This window comes from Dermacentor silvarum, chromosome 5 (assembly GCF_013339745.2).
Source record: "Dermacentor silvarum isolate Dsil-2018 chromosome 5, BIME_Dsil_1.4, whole genome shotgun sequence".
Lineage (NCBI taxonomy): Eukaryota > Metazoa > Arthropoda > Arachnida > Ixodida > Ixodidae > Dermacentor > Dermacentor silvarum.
Window position 1 is genome coordinate 88,092,543 of NC_051158.1, and position 17,460 is coordinate 88,110,002.

General features: G+C 47.6%; 1 protein-coding gene across 1 annotated transcript in view; it reads right to left on the reverse strand.

Annotated features, from left to right (window-relative positions):
- Nucleotides 1-17,460, reverse strand: part of LOC119454216 (cytochrome P450 3A14-like) — a 95,241-nt gene that overhangs the window by 1,825 nt on the left and 75,956 nt on the right. Inside the window, exons 12-13 of the mRNA XM_049667991.1 lie at nt 15,756-15,896; nt 3,838-4,022 (exon numbers count right to left, since the gene is read on the reverse strand). Coding sequence (XP_049523948.1) covers nt 3,838-4,022; nt 15,756-15,896 — 326 coding nt within the window. The remainder of the gene's footprint in view (nt 1-3,837; nt 4,023-15,755; nt 15,897-17,460) is intronic.

Consider the following 17,460-nt stretch of genomic DNA (forward strand, 5'->3'; position numbering starts at 1 on the left):
CACTTATGAGAAAAGTTGAAGCCATCAGGTCCTGTATTCTTCGGGTTGCAAATGACTGCACATACATCTGTGGGTGACACGTGAGGAATAAAGACGCTGGCAGGCGCACAAGGTAAACGTAAGTGTATCGCGATAGGCTTACTCGCCTGCATAAGGTCAGTTAATGAAATTATTTGCAATATCCAAGGATATATCATTGAGAAGATATCAAGGCTGCACCATGCTTATATCGGCATTGCAATTGAACGTCCTAGAAATCTATTTCATACCTTCCATTTTCTGACGTCGTTACTGGCACAATTATTCTCATCGTTATAATATTTAGTTTTCGCTTGTTTAGTAATTTTCCCTGCAAATAAGAATACTTATTGTGCCTTTCGTGTAGTGAAAGGTTAAATGGCTGTCTTAGTGTTTTTACATAGAAGTTATCTTTTTTTCTTTAAACATTTTAACAGACTGGTGGATTGCCGCGGATTATGAGGGGCTGAAAAGGTTTGTATTTTTTTGCAATAAATTAGTGTGGCAGAGTCCGCAAGAGCGTTAGAAAATTTTTTCGACAACTTCTCATAGGCATTTTCGGGGCTATCGCATATCCATACTGGGCACCAATCTAAAGAAGCAATTAACTGGATAAATAATGAGGAATTAGCCTAATAATGCTGGAGCTTGTAGTAGTAGTGCATGGAACAAAAGTTTAGCGTGCGAATACTTGGTGGTGATACGTTATCGAAGAAAACAATCGGCTGGAGTAATAAAGTAGTATCGACTATGCACAATACATGGTCGATAGGGGTGTCCTGTGGATTTGTGGGATAGTGAGCGGGAAGAGTAATTAGATTTTGATACCCAAAGCCATCTAGCCATTTACCTATTTCTTACTTGGTGAGTTGGATGTATACAGGAGAATATTAGTGTCACACATAATAATTGCATTTACTCTGAGGGATCACTTGTACAGCAATTCAGTTAAGGCTCAGCAGAACGCACTTCCAGATAATGAAGCTGAACGATAAAAGCAACCTATTCTTGGGTATCGTGAAGTTTTACCCAAACACATTCAAAATTTGTCACGTTGAGTGCGAAGTCAAGTCGCCTGGGAAAACAGAACTAACACGATATAAAAATAGCTGCACCACCGTGATTACTGTTATCGTGGTGACAGTATACAGCAGAATGTGGAGGGAGACTGTACAAGCTCTGATGAGCCAGGTTTCACTAACACAAGTGACAGAGAAGTTATACCGCGTAGATGATAAGAACTCGTGACGCCACCCATGTTTTTGTGCTGACTGTACGCATTGAAATGAATTAAACTTATGCCTTACAAAGCCTCAAGTTCTTCAGGTAGAAATATGAAGCCATTGTATACATTTAACGCATTTAAAATTAAAGCACATTCAAGAAGAGGTGAAAATGAACAGAACAGGATTAGAGGACGTGTTTTGTGTTCATGAAATTACGATTCCCCTTCCGTAAGAATAAAGATGTTCCTTGCGGACTGCATGCTTTCGTTTTCGCTGCTTCTGTAATGGAAATGGTTCATTCGGAACTTTAACACGAATGTTTATTCTCCGATATTATGCTAACTATAAGCCATTCCACATAGTGACCACCAATATTATTTTAAAAACGCCACCTAAATAATTATCACCCATTTTTAATGACCTCGCCACAAGACAAGGTGCCTTTAGGCGTATTAAAGCGTCTACTATATTCGGTACATTTTTTAACCCCTTAACCGTTTCGGACGAGCACAGCTCGTCTTCGCCGAGGTGTCCCAAAACCATTTTGGACGAGTGTAGCTCGTCCGCTCGAGATAATATCTCCTTTTGAGCGTTTTGAACGAGACACGCTCGTGGGCGGACTAGTTCGTGTGGCTTTTCGCAGATGGCAGCACTGGGCAGGTAATTTCTGTTTTTTTCAAACGCCGTTTCACATTCATTTGGGGAAGGGGGGGGGGGGGAATCGTGTGTAAAGAAATTGTGTCCGGTGGAGGCGACGCATGTGTTCCTGATCCGTCGTCGCGGAAAAGAAGCATTTCGCCGTCGTCCAGCTCTTTGGACAATAGTGTTGCAGAAACCGAAGATTACTTCGTTCCTGGGAGCAAAGAACAGCGATGACTTCGAAATAGACACTATTGCGAGTACGCGTCATTGGCGGCGCATCGATGGAAAGGACATTCCCACGAAGGCTCCTCGCCTTGCGTTTTTGGGCGTACTTGGTAGGGCGTTCAATATAACATTGCCTGATAACTTGACAAAACTTTCGGAACAGCCCTGTTGCTCTGTTTTTTATTGTTGATTACCAGCATGTAGCTGGCCTCCTTTATCATGAGCAATAATAAACTTTAATATGCTAATTTGATTTAGTATGTGCTTGAATTTTTTTTCTACACAAATAACTTGCTTTTTAGAAGGGAAATATTCAATATCATATTTTTTTAAATCAGCAGTTTCATCACAGAAATTGTCAAAACATTAAATGGTTAAGGGTTTAAAGAACCCCTCTTTATTGGAGGTATACTTGCTCGAGTTCCACTTTAACTAAGTGCATTTACAACGTGAGCCAAACGTCAACGTCTAAAACATCTTTTTTAATGTGTTACATTCTTAGGGTACTTCACACACTTTACGCGGGCTATGTATCTGTCTGTGTTTGTATCTATGTATCTATGTATTCATGTTCGTGTGTAACCGTTTTTCCGCCTGCTTGGGCCACTCGGTAGCCAGTGGTCGAATGGCTAGCGCATCGCGCTGCTGCGCTGAGGTTACAGGGTTCGAAATTGGACCAAATTCAATCACTGAGTAGATTGCAATGTTTACATACGTGCCGCTCTTCCACGAACCTCTATCACGCCGACATTGGTCACTGTAGATGCAGGACTGGGCGGGTACCGCTGTTCGAAGGAACTATTTGACGACGTCTTGGAGTACTAGGTATGTGCCACACTTGGTCTGTGCTGTCCTAAAATGACCATCTTTTATGAGAATTTGGCTCACTGGGTATGTGCCAGTAGGTGCGTGTGCCGCTCTTCAATGGACGTCTTTGACGCCAACTTTGTATAATCTACGTATGTGCTACTGGGAGTGTGCCGCTCTACAATGACGATAAAGAGGTCTGAAATTTATCCGACGCTGAGCGCAATCGAATCTACGTCACGAGCGTTCCTCAAGGACAGCCATTCGACATTAGCAGGCAGCGCCACAAATGCACTGGGTATCTGCCGCATCTCAATGAACGCCTTTCACGTCAATGCTTTAGTCAGCTGTGCCATGCATGCACTGGGTATGTGCCGATCTTCACAGAACCTCACGCCGCCTTGAGTCACTGAGTGTGTGTCACTGAGTGTGCGGCAAGCGAGGGAACCATCCTCAACGTTCGCAGGTACCGGCGCGCCACGCTTCTTGTCTTGGAGGCAACGCGCGGATTTTTCGGCAGTGCTACTAGATGGCGCAAGATGTCGTGAAAGAAGCGCGAGAGAGGAGCCCGACTGCCGCATGGCGAGTTTCTCAGCGTTCGCACGCGGCGGTGCGCCGTGCATTTCGGAGGTCACGTGCAGGCTTCGCAGCGGCGACGCTAGATGCCACCGAGTGTTCTTATGGAAGCGCGAAAGGGGGAGTCCCGCTGCAGTAGACGCCTCATGCATAACTCGTTTTGACGGTGCGCAATACGTTGTCTCGTTATATTAATCCAATGATAACGCGTTACCGTCGACAATCATCATGAGAGTGGTCCTGTCAGAATGTTTCAAGTATACTTGACTGACTGACGGACATGGAAAATATCTGACCAAAATGCATCGCAAGCATTCAAGAACGGCGAGATCAAGCAATCAACGTTTGTTGGAAGGTAAACTTACCTTCTGAGATTCACCAAGCTCGATGCGATAGCACTGAACAAGCCTGGCGAGGGTGTAGCGAAGCTCCAAGCGGGCCATCTGGAAACCCACGCAGTGCCGCGGCCCCACGCCAAATGGCTGGAACGCCATCTTGTGGATGGAAGACTCATTCTCTTGGCTGAACCTGCGGTGATTTTTGACCAAAACGAACTTGCAGTAATGATCGCGCTGAAGGTAATCAATAAATTAAGAAGTCTATTTAGTGAGCTTTCTCAGCGCATGCGCCGGATGGAAGTGGTCCCTACTTCACAGGAATCCATATGCTTGGGTTCCTGTGAAGTAGACACCACTTCCTTGCCGCCTGGCCTCTGGTTATGAGCCGCAGCTTATCTTCCAGGGCGTGGCTGGACAGCAAAATCTTCCATTGCTCTGCTAAGGGGTGGGATGAAGTGGGGGGTCATGTTGGGGTTGGGGTTAGGGGCGAGTGGTGGGTGTAACGCCAAATTATGATGGCAGACTCGGAGCGGGCCACCGCCTTTTCGGGCCAGCACTTGTTTCTTCGCAGAGCGAGGCCTCGATAAGTTGTGAAACCCCAACACCGGAGTAAGGATGCCACAAAACGCACATGCTCAACCGACTCTCGAGTTCTCGAGAAAGGTTGAGTTTCGGGCAGTACCACCAATTTTGGTAAAATCTTATCAGCTGCTCTGTGATAGCATTCTCAGCTCGACCGTGCAATCAAATTGCATGGTCTAAAAACATAAATAAAACACTTGGGAGGTGATATTCTTGAAGCCTAGTCATACAAAATAAAAAGCGGGATTCGGGAGAAAAGCAACCAAACGCGTGACCTTTCAAGCGATATCAAGCGACTAGTCGTACCTAGTCGCTCCGGGTGGTTGCTCTGGGTTTTTTTTTTTTGTGTGTGTTTGTACGCTGCGCGACTCGAAAGTTGTAACATGTGGCTAATCGTTTGGATGGTCCGCAAGAAATGTAGCCGTCGCAACGGCGACGATTCTTGCGAATACACCGAGGCAGAGAATTAAATATATCAATTGCAGCGAGCAGAAGATGGGCGGCACGGGCTTGAGAAAGTGGAGGTTGCCTTGCAAAGACTGACTGCCTCACGTCACGCTACCTCCCTGAGTGCTTTTTCTGTTCTTCCATGCCAAATTGCCGTTGCCACAAGCGGCTGTAACTCCATACCTGGGAATGAAAATTTCTCACTCCATACGGAGCAAAACATGGTGCTCTGCAGGTGCTTCAAGTCGCTCACGTGTACTCTATAGGTGCTCTCCATTCGCTTTTATTGAGCCCTGAACCAACCCTCTGGCTTGGTGAATTACCATATTCCGCGGGTAGCATACGCTGCTGTGAACATCTCAGCCAAGTTTTGCGGTTGTACGCGGCCCATGGAGCTCGCAAGCAGCACGCGAAGTCAACTTCTCTCAAACGCTCTTTTTTGAACAGAAGCCATGATCCTCACTCTGTTCTGGAAACTTTATTTCGTAATAAAGCGACTTCCCATACGCGGCTTCTAATGGTCGCTGCGGTCGGCTGAACCGCGGCCGCCGCGGGGTGCCGTCACGAGTCAACTCACTAAGCGCACTTCGGCTCGCTGAGGAAAACCGCGTTTGGCTTACGTTTAGCGCGTCGTAGGCACCAAAATTTGAACTCGTGGCGGCTACGTTAACATCCGAAATTTGAACTGCGCGCCACGGTGACATCTAGAAGGCGGAGCGTTGTCGCGACGCCCCACTCCGCCGTAGCCTTCGCAGTGCAATACATTGAAGAAGCAACGGGAGTACAGCGAAGGCCATGTTTTATTGCCAATAACTCCGCTTCAGCCTAACGCATTGAAGTACTTTTTGCGGCAATGTATTTCTGAAATAGCCTATTTTCATTTCTAACCCCTTCCTCCACTTCGATAAAATCGGAGAGACGCTTAAGTTTCGTCTTTAAGCGTGGAACGCGACAGCGTTATCGGGCTCCGTTCGCATCACACTTTTCTTCACTTCACTGCAACACACGTGGGAAAGCCAGCTTATACCTCTGTCACACGAGCATGCAAAAACTCTTTTACGGAAGCGGTCTTTTACCAAGTTGAAAGACTTTTGAATGAAGAGGTGCTGCGCAGCAGACACACGGCGCCGACGATCTCCTTTTAGTGTTTCCTTCTGGACACGCTACCGAAAGCGTGGCGCTAGCGTTCGAAACAATATCGGCCAAAAAGAAAAAAAACTTATGTATCTCGAAATATAAAGTGAAAACTTATGGTTTACCGTTTTTCAAATAAATATAACATAAGCAACGTTATTATAAAGATTTATTTTAGTAGTTTAAAAGCGTCATCACGTGACATCCCCAGCCCGTTCGACCTGCTTACGAGAGTACAGAAGAAAATGAGCATTACTGGGTTTACTACACCTTCTGCGAGACATAAAATAATTTTTTATGATGAGCCTAGGCGACAGAAAATTACGCATTCGATTATTTTCTTTAATATATGATAATTGCTGGTGCCCACTGGTTTCGAGGCTACTCCTTTTCGGCCGTAAAGGAGATCGGCGAACTCCTCTTCCAGAAAAGACCGCTTCTGAAAAAGAGATCGCTCCCTGTCGTGTGTCTGCGGGCAAAACTCTTTTTCCGGAGAAGTCTTTTTGCTCAAAAGACTTTCGAATGCCCGTGTGACAGGGGTATTACAAAGACCAAGCTCGCACTGATACCTTAAAGTCAGCTTCATTTTTAAACATAAATGAATTGCTGGGAAGACAATTTTACAGGAGCAATTTAAGCCGTTTTAAATCAAAATGTGAAGGCCTTAGGGCCTTTATTATGGATTTATAAGTTGTTTGTTGTTGCCCCGAAGTCTGTCCAAAGTTTAGAAAGGGTCGGTTTTACGAATTTCCCTCAATCCCCATCAGAATTAGAGGACGCTGAAGCTTCGCCTTTAAGAGTGGAACGCGATAGCATTCGAACATCCCTGGCTGCTTATCAAGCTTTTTTCTCGTATATTCAAATTACAATCCGACGCCATCATGCCTGTAGGTTGTGGTTAAGTCATACTTTACTGTTTTCTATTTTTCTGACAGATTTTACTTTGAGAAATTCAATTTTTCTTCACTAACGGCTTGGGCCACGCGAAGGGCCACCCCGTCGGGGTGGTTCGGGATGATGTGGTTGGGCATGATTATTTCCGCCAGGCGCCGATGCTTAACGCCGACGCCGTATTTTCTGCGACAAGGGGCCCTTAACGCTGTCGCGTTAAAGAGTGGTTCAGGCCGCCTTTAGGTGTCGTGGAATTAAAAGCTTCGCAGGCAGCCAGTTTTTAATTTTAGATCACTGATATTCATTGTTTCAGCACACTGGTACTTAGCTGCGATTACAGAATAAATACTCGTTAAACGTTTACTAATTTTGTAAGTGTTTTTTGTTAAATATGGGAACGCGCCGGCACATGACTTTTCATCGTACTTTGTTTCATGTACCACACTCTTGCTATTGTGCCGCTCATGAAAAACAGATATTCTCCAAGGATGATTGGCCACCCATTAATAGTTCCACAAAAACGCTACAATGCAATGTCAGAGAATGGCAAAACTTGCCATTTCACTATTCTAGTAGCGTTATTCTCATCCCATCTCCATTCCCCAAGCGAGTCGTCTTCGTTATTCAAATTTACAATAAGCACGGCGGAGACCGAATGTCGTTATCTTGCAGCAAAACTTTATTTTATCGCTTTTCTTGCGTGGAGGAGCAGAACTGAAGGAATGGGGCAAATTCTGACCTTGAAGTATACCGAAAATACCTAAACGAGCATTTGCTCTCTATCCCACATGTTCGTATGTATCGTACGTTCATTTTCTTATTTCAAGTTCAAGCATGACATTTTTAACAACTTGATATTGATATAAAATAATGTAAAAAATTTGATATAACAATTTGATAATCAAGAGGCCAGCAATAACTTAAGACGTGCATATAAAACATCGACGATGGCGTATAGTATCAGTACTACTGTTTTAAGGAGCGTATATGTCTTTACAGCAGCATACGTCAATGTTATAATTATATTATTACGGATCCTCACGAGAAGAAAGGATTACTTTCAAGTATACAGGATTGGGCTACTTGCTCGATCAGTATTACTGGTGAGAGCAGTAGCACGAAGCAAAAAAAAAAAATCACCAGCCCTTCCCCCTCGAGAAGATGGGGGTAGGGGAAGCGTGTCGTGTGTGTACATGACCTGCTACTTTTCCATCCCTTTCCTACTACTTTTCCTTCCCTTTCCTTCTACTTTTTCTTTCCTTTCGTGGAACTTTTCCTTCCGTTTCGTTGCACGATTCTCTGCTCGTCGCTGTAGTAGCTTGCGTTCGAAGGCAGGAAAGAGTGGAGAAGGAAAGGCAGGGAGATTAACCAGTTTAGCAAAACGGGTTCGCTACCCTACACCTGGTAGCGGGATGGGGGAGAATGAAAGATGGCGTACGATGTCTCGAGTTTGTTCGGTGGTGTGGTTAGCAGCATTCGCTGCCATTCCGGCTTGCGGTTCTTCGAAATTAAATCGCTTCAAAATTAAATCAGTCCGTCACGTAAGGCAATGAATGGCTCATACGCCCATAAGCAATGGCTCACACCCCCGTAAACGCGGCGTCCCCATCGTGACGACAGAAGAGAAATGAAATTCTAGGCTGGAATGATGAGCGGTAACAAAGCCAACTGTGGAAGACGACGACGACAAACGCGGGAGAAGTTGCACAAGCTCGAGTGCGACCCGAGCGGCGCCAACCAGCCATCTGCGGAAGAAGACGACGCTCAAGCGAATGCTAACGATGATAGTTTTCCATGTACATCGACCTCGACACAAGTGAGCCAATAAAGCTTCGCTTAAAAATGTCACAGTTTCGCCCTAAGGGCGAAGCAATGAATGCGATAGCAACACAGCAATGTCATACGAAGTAAGGTGAGCGGCTTTGGTAGCAACAACACGCAGAACTGTTGTCGACGCCATCGGCGTTTTGCCCGCGTTAGCTCAAAATGCGTGCGGCGTTGGTGACTGTTGCTGGAGCCTCTGATATAAATAGGCACTTGGTGCCGCAGCTAAACGTCGCCTCCCTTCCCTCCCCCTCCCCCCACGGCCTCTCGCGCGTCTGAAGAAGGCGCGTTTGCTCAACACCCTCTAGAAAAATATTTTATTGCGATAGCAATTATATGGACACTCAAAAGCAGATTTCTGCCGTCGGCGTCGCCGTCGCCGTTGCCGTGAGGTTCCGTATGACGTCAATGGAGATGAAATCGTCGCCGCGATATAAGTGGTTCTTGAGTGAAAGGGAAAGGTTGGCGCTATCTTCTGCAGCCCTTGAGGTAGCACGGCTCAGCGCCGGTAAGTGGTTCTTGAGGGAAAGGGAAAGGTTGGCGCTATCTTCTGCAGCCCTTGAGGGAGCACGGCTCAGCGCCAACTCAGCGCCGCGCGCCGAACGCTGTATGTGCGAGTGAAAGGGCGCGAGGGGCGCGCGCTTTCACGGGGAGTGAACGCACGGCGGAGAACAAACGCGCGTTCTGCGCCGTGCTCGCTTAAGGGCTGCAGAAGTAGGCGTCTCTTTCGTCCTTTACAATCACCATATATGTAGAGCAAACGCGCCTTCTTCCGACGCGCGAGAGTCCGTGGGGGAGGGGGGAGGGGGAGGGAAGGGAGGCGGCGTTTAGCTGCGGCACCAAGTGCCTATTTATATCAGAGGCTCCGCCAACAGTCACCAACGCCGCACGCATTTTGAGCGAACGCGGGCAAAACGCCGACGGCGTCGACAACAGTTGTGCGTGTTGCCGGTGCTGCTGCATGTCCAAGTTTATACACCTGATAAAGCTACTATCATTACTCCGTATAGCTCTCTACAAATTTGCTATCGCAATTGATGCTTCGCCTTTCAGGTGAAACTGCGACAACTTTTTTCTAGAGGGTGTTGGTTTGCTCTACATATATGGTGATTGTAAAGGAGAAAAGAGACGCCTACTTCTGCAGCCCTTAAGCGAGCACGGCGCAGAACGCGCGTTTGTTCTCCGCCGCGCGTTCACTCCCCGTGAAAGACGCGCCCCTCGCGCCCTTTCACTCGCACATACAGCGTTCGGCGCGCGGCGACGATTTCATCTCCAAATGACGTCATACGGAACCTCACGGCGACGGCGACGGCGACGCCGACGGCAGAAATCTGCTTTTGAGTGTCCATATAATTGCTATCGCAATAAAACATCTGGCAAATAAGGACGAGTGCTGCTTTGAACGGAGGTTTATTGTGGCAAAACACGGAAATAGGTAGTCTACCAAAACAAAACAATCCCGTTTATCGAAAAGATGAACCAGAATTGTGAAAAAAAATGTGGTTGATCCCTCTTATATAGGAATCGGTATAGAACACGAAAGTGAAACGCGTCTTCACAGAAGTAGTGTAATGTTTATTGCACATTGATATATAATGTCTATTGGTGTTTTGTGGCTAAAGCGCCCTTAGGCGTTGATGCACCCACGCTGACGCCTGGTGGCACGTCTCCTCCATCACGACTACCAACGTCGATGACCATGAGCAACCGTCGTGCATATGGAAGCTGCACTACGCTGCACACGCTAGCACAACGCGAAAGACGAAGCACGTAACTGACACACTAATACAACGCGCAAGACAAAGCACGTAACTGAATCGTCACCGAGTCAAATCAGCGCGTACAGCGCGTCGTAATTGCAGCCTCCGCGATCAACTTCAGAAACATTTTCAGAGCTAATTGCGGAGGCCACGCTCCGCTGTGCTGAGTACGGTGAACGCCACCTAGGTGGCGTTGGTAGTGCTTCTTGATGCCAGCGTCCCTTCGAATGCTGGCATCGAGGCGTCGTAGTGCTGAGACCACCGAAGCGTTCACTGTCGGTGCGCGTTAGTGTCAGAATGCAGTACTTCTCTTTTCTGCTCGTAGGCGGCGGCACCGCCCTGAGCAAGAGCGCGGGTACACGGAGGAGTGTTAGATATATAAGGCGCGTCTGTGTAGCTCTCTGCAAATGCGTTTGTGGCGCAATGGGTTAAACGCTCGGCGATCTATCGTCGCGGACCGAGAGGTCGTGGGTTCGATTTCCAAATTTTGCATGTTTGTGGAACTTTTTCTTCTGGTTTCTTTCTTTGTATTATGTTCGTGTACATTGTAAGCTGACGTATTTCCATGACGGAAATACGTCAGTGAAGTCTTGGTGGACCCCGGTATAAAACACTTTCGTGTTAAAAACGTTGATACTAAGAAGGCTTATCATCCCATGACCCCCATGGGAGCGGCCCAGACACCACTTGTTTTCCGCGCTCACGTTGTTTTCGACGGGAATTCAGGGCGCAGGCTCCTTTCCCAAGCGTATCACCCCTGAAGGAAGCCGAACGCCAGGCCGGGGTACGCTTGTACCCTTTTGAACCAGTGGGTGCCCGGCGGCGCTTTTATGCGCTCGAGCTACCGGCACGCGCATAAGGCGATAGCACTGTTCTTTAGCGTTCTTTTTATTGCGATAGCAATTATATGGACACTCAAAGAGGATTTCTGCCGTCGGCGTCGCCGTCGCCGTGAGGTTCCGTATGACGTCAACGGTGATGAAATTGTCGCCGCGCGCCGGACGCTGTATGTGCGAGTGAAAGGGCGCGAGGGACGCGCGCTTTCACGGGGAGTGAACGAACGGCGGAGAACAAACGCGCGTTCTGTGCCGTGCTCCCTTAAGGGCTGCAGAAGTAGGCGTCTCTTTCCTCCTTTACAATCACCATATATGTAGAGCAAACGCGCCTTCTTCTGACGCACGAAAGGCCGTAGGGGGGAGGGGGAGGGAAGGGAGGCGACGTGTAGCTGCGGCACCAGGTGCCTATTTATATCAGAGGCTCCGGCAACAGTCACCAACGCCGCACGCATTTTGTGCGAACGCGGGCAAAACGCCGACGGCGTCGACAACAGTTCTGCGTGTTGCCGGTGCTGCTGCATGTCCAAATTTATACAGCTGATAAAGCTACTATCATTACTTCGTATAGCTCTCTACAAATTTGCTATCGCAATTGATGCTTCGCCTTTCAGGTGAAACTGCGACAATTTTTTATTTCTTCTTCTTCTTCTGCGCCGTGCCCCCTGAAAAGGCTGCAGAATTAAGCGTCTCTTTCCTCCTTTTAAATCACCATATATATATATATATATATATATATATATATATAGAGCGAGAGAGAGAGAAAGAGAGAGCAAACGCGACTTCTTCCGTCGCGCGAAAGGCCGCGAGGGGACTAGAGGGAGGGAGGGGAGACGACGTTTAGCTGCAGCACCAAATGCTTATTTATATAAAAAATTGTCGCAGTTTCACTCGAAAGGCAAGGCATCAATTGCGATAGAAAATTAGTAGAGAGCTATACGGAGTAAGGATAGTAGTTTTATCAGCTGTATAAACTTCGACATGCAGCAGCACCAGCAACGCGCTGAACTGTGCCCGTAGGCTTTTTGCCCGCATTCGCACCAAACGCGCGCGGCGTTGGTGACTGTTGCCGGTGCGTCTGGGGGCAGCTGGGAGGTTTTCGACGAGATCAGAATGGGATCTCTCTCCCGTCCCCCCACGGCTTTTCTCGCGACGAAATAAGTTACATTTGCTCTCTATATATGGTGATTGTAAAGGTGGAAAGAGACTCTTAATTCTGCAGCCCTTCAGGAGCACTGCACAGAACGCGCGTTTGCTCTCCGACGTGCGTTCACTCCCGTGAAAGCGCAAGTCCCTCGCGCCCTTGTACTCGCACATACAGCGTCCGGAGCGCGGCGACGATTTCATCACCGTTGAAGTCGTACGGAACCTCACGGCGACAGCGACGCCGACGGCAGAAATCCGTTTTGGAGTGTCCCTATCCTATCACAATAAAACGTTGCGAGGCGAGAAGGTGGTAAAGACTTCCGATGCTGCTCGACGAGTTTCCCGTTCTGATCTCGTAGAAAACCTCCGAGCCACCCACAGAGGCCCTGGCAACCGTCACCAACGCCGCACGCGTTTGGTGCGAACACGTCAAAACCACGACGGCGTCGACAACAGTTCTGCGCGTTGCTGGTGCTGCTGGATGACCAAGTTTATACAGCTGATAAAACTACTATCCTTACTCCGTATAGCTCTCCAGAGACTAAGTTGCTATCGCAATTGATGCTTCGCCTTTCGGGTGAAACTGCGACATTTTTTTCTACCCTCGCGCGCATAAGGTGATAGCACTGTTCTTTAGCGGTTTTCTTTCACTATTCTTTTTCATTCCTTTGATAGGCCGGCTTGTTTGTTTTTGGTTTGGTATAGTACTTGTTTCCATCTTTTGTCGCTAATTGAAGTAGCGCTCGTGCTTCTCTGGCTCAACGTCCGGTTGTTCTATTGCTTCGCGCTAAAGCTCCCCCCAGTGATTACTTCCAGTCAAGTGTTTGCAAGAAAAACATGTAACGGCAAAGGCAGAGGCGTCAGTGTAAGCTGGCGCGCTCCATTCTACTCTGAAGAACAAAAGGAGAGCGAGAAAGTGACGATGATGATCATAAGAAGAGAAAAGCAGATGAAGAAAGGGTAAAATAAACTGAGAGGGCTTATTGCAACAGCATATACAGTGCACTCTCCCGAGAAAGCTGCAGTGTTCTTCTGCACTTTATTTTGAGCTTGGACCCAAACCACACCTTCAAAAAACTAATAACGGCACGTTGTGGATACGTGCGAAAGGTCTAGCCATTGGTTGTGTTTCTGGTAAGTACAGCAGGCATGCACAAAGCACGGGGTCCATTAGCACGGTGTAGATCTCACAAACCGATAATGTGGCGATAATGTGGAGTAAGGACTCTGCACCGTCGTGGGAGAGAAAAAAAACATTTATTGGCAATCAGGTGGGGTGGAGCCCTTAGTTCAGGGCCCCATTGGCTCGCGCCACCCCGCGTGCCCGCTGGATCAGCCGTCGCTGCTCTTGCAGGTCTAACCTGATCAGCACAGTCTCCCAGGAGGAAGGTTGTGATGTTCGGGCATCACAACCTGCCCACCTGTGGAGCAAAGCCCACAGTATGCCATTGCAGCTGGGAGTAGCCCGGAGGGTTTGAGCACTCCCAGGGGCAGTGATATACTGTGGGCTTTACTCAACAAATGCAAGTTTGCCTTGGAGTCTATTAAGTTTCTTGGATTCATTCTGAGCAAGAACGGCAAGCAAACTGACCCTGCCAAGGTCGATGCCATCCTGAAAATCCCACAGCCTGCGAACAGCAAAGCAATTTTGTAATGGCTCTAGACAGTAGGGACAGTATGAGGGATATTGTGTGGGGTGGAAGAGCTAAAGGTAAAAGAGGCAGGGGAATGAATTGGCGTATAGCTGTCGCCACGCGACGGCATCTTCTCGGTTAAGAGACGGGTGTGGTTGGGGGAAGTCTCCCCTGCTATCTCTGTAATGTTGTAGAGTTTCAGTGTAGTTCAGTGGTTCTGTCGGTGCGTCATCTGGGTTGTACAGCTCTTCCAATGGCACCCGGTTAGCGAGCTCTCAGGCTACTTCATTAGCGCGTTCATTACCATAGAGAGAGGCATGTCCAGATGTCCAGACGATACGCTCCCTGTGTAACGCTGTTGGGTGTAATGATGTAAGGATGCGGTGTATGTAGGGGGTCGCCATCCGTTGTGCAAAAGTCCTACACGCGGTTTGGGAATCAGTGACCAGTGCGATGGGTCCCTCCGGTGCCGGTATGTTTAAAGCGTGTACGATGGCTAGGGCGATAGCAACCTCTTCCGCCGTGCCACTGTCCACAGTGTTGAGCATGGCCGAAGCTCTCAGAGTGTATGTGCTATCTAGTACGGTTAGACACACAGCACGTCTTTGTGGGTACCGGGCCACGTCGGTGTAAAGGACCCGTGTGTCCGAAGATGTCATCGCCAAAGATTCGAGCCAGGGCTTGTTCTCATGCCTGTCTCCAGTCTTTATGACGGTCAGGGTGCATATTTAAAGGAATTGGAGCCACGTGAATTTTGTTTCGAATGCTCAGCGCGAGAAGTGTGCGGTCTTCCTGTTGTGGCGTTCTTGGTGTTTGGTATTATTTGAAAACTAAGACGCGGCGCATGAGAACGGCGACGGATAGAAGCGATCATTGCACACAAGCGCAAAGCACAGTGAATTACTAAGTAGTATTTCTAGCCTCAGCCCCTCAGCCTTTCTCAAATTTTCATCGCGAAGTTAAAGATGGAGAAAAATCGGCTCTAGAAGCTTGCAACCTTTTATTAGCAATGTTTTAAGACTTCGAGTGTGCAACAAAGATGGATAAATAATAACATCATTGTAATCCGCAAGAATGTAGACGATAGAAAAGTAATCAGTTATACGCTAATTAGCTTGCTTTAGGTAATGTACAAAATAATCACCAAGATAATTTCCGACAGAATCAGGGCAACACTTGATTTCAGCCAACCCAACGAACAGGCTGGTTTCGGGTTGCAGACAGGCACAACTAAATCCTCCGGCCCTTATCACATCAACGAGCTTTGGGAGAGCGCCTTCGATCAGCGACGGCTGATTGCGAGGGCCCAGAACGCGGCCCAAGCTCAAGGCATTCTGGAATGAGGAGGCCTCTCCAAAGCTTCATTTTCCTAATAAAGATATTTATTCTCTCTCTCAGGAAGGAGCATTTCACCATGGATCAGATCAGTGCAATCAATTATGTAATTGAGGAAACTGTGGAGTACGACAAACATCTCTAAAGAATATCGTAGATTGCGAAAACGCGCTTGAAGTACCTCATAATAATACGCCCCTCAGCGGAACATAATGAACCTATTATTTTAATATTTGCTGATTGTTTGTGTTTTGTATGTGTATGTGTGTTCGTGCGCGTGTGTGTGCGTGTGCGCGCGTGTGCGCACGTGCAAGGAGCAAGGCTGATGAATGCTTACCTCTCTGGATCGAAAGTGTCTGGATCAGCCCAGTAGCGAGGATCCCTGTGCAGCTGGTAGGTTGGAGACATAATGCACGTGCCCGCCTTGAACTTCATGCCGTTCCACTCGAAGTCTTCTTCAGCTTGCCGCGATGTTGCACTGGATGGAGTCGTATATGGGTACATGACACATTCTGCAGGTTGTTTTACGCGATAAGTATTCTTTGGGAACATTACCGACTTTCCGATTCGTTCCTTTGTAACTAACCTCTTTAGGCCAGTGACCCGAGCTGTCTACTAGCTTAGGCCACGAGGCATGTACTGGCGGATGTCTGGCCTAGTAGACTACCCGCCGGGGTGGCTCAGTCAGCTAAGGCGTTGCGCTGCTGAGCACGAGATCGCGGGATCGAATCCCGGCCGCGGCGGCCGCATTTCGATGGAGGCGAAATGCAAAAACGCCCGTGTGCTTGCGTTGTAGTGCACGTTAAAGAACCCCAGGTGGTCAAAATTAATCCCGGAGCCCTCCACTACGGCGTGCCTCATAATCATAACTGGTTTTGGCACGTAAAACCCCAGAAAGAAGAAGAACTTGGGTCCCAGGGTGTGTGCCACTAGGTATGTGCCCAAGCTGACACATTCTGCATTGGGCACGTGATATTGGTATGTTCCCGTTCTAGGCCTGTCCCTCAGAATGAATGTGCCAAGGTGACAAGACGGGTGCGTGGCCTTAAATATATTGAAGCAATAACCTCCCATTAGACACAACAGACACGTCCGCTTTGAACGCGCGGCCAAATTATGGGTAGCTAATGCAACGAATTTGGAGTCAGAATGCTAGGGATAGTAAGCGTTGCTATGGAGCTTCAGTGGTGATGCAGTGCTTACAAGGTACATGTATACGTGGTCATGGTATCATTGGGCAGTTAGTTGGCAGCGAGACTGCCACTCCGTGCGTCTGATGATGTGCGCATGAAGTTTCGTGATTCATGAATGGCACGGTGACATATCCCGGGGATACAATAATCTTTCCTAATGGTCATCGTAAAATATAAAACAGATTATCACCAATTACACGCATATGATAAGAAATATTTTTAATTGCATTACCGTCGCCAATCGCCTCCAAAAGATGTATGTGCCACCAATTATTTTAAACCCCACATTTATGTTATCGAACCGCTATGAGCGCTGCGGACACGTCGGTTGTAAGGTGAGGCGGACAAAGATTGCTGCGGAAAGCGCAAGTTTGCGAAAAACAATTGCCAACAATTTGTTACATGCTTTGTATTATTGCCTTGGAGACAGTTATCCACACGGAAAATTTGGTAGCAGTCAAATTTGTATAATATTTCCAAATCGCATCGAAATTTATATACTCATCGTCGAATTTCAACGCTCAATCTAAGTTATTCAAACGGAGCGCACCAGGAGCGCAGCAAAGGCAGTCCAGCTACAACGTCAAACGCAAACGAATGTGTGGTGTAGTATGAACAATGGTATGTCACGGTAAATACTGGTACGGCAAACACTGGCCGCTCACGACGCACACTTACAAACTTCGTGATGCATTTCGTCACGGGGCATTTCCAACTGACGTTATAGCGGGGTTAAGTTTTCTGCGCTTCCGGCGCACTGGGTTTCAATAGTGCTTTGAATGAGCTTTAAAATTGTATGAACAGTACCTAAAATTGGGCGCGATTTTCGGGATTATAAAAATTTCAGTG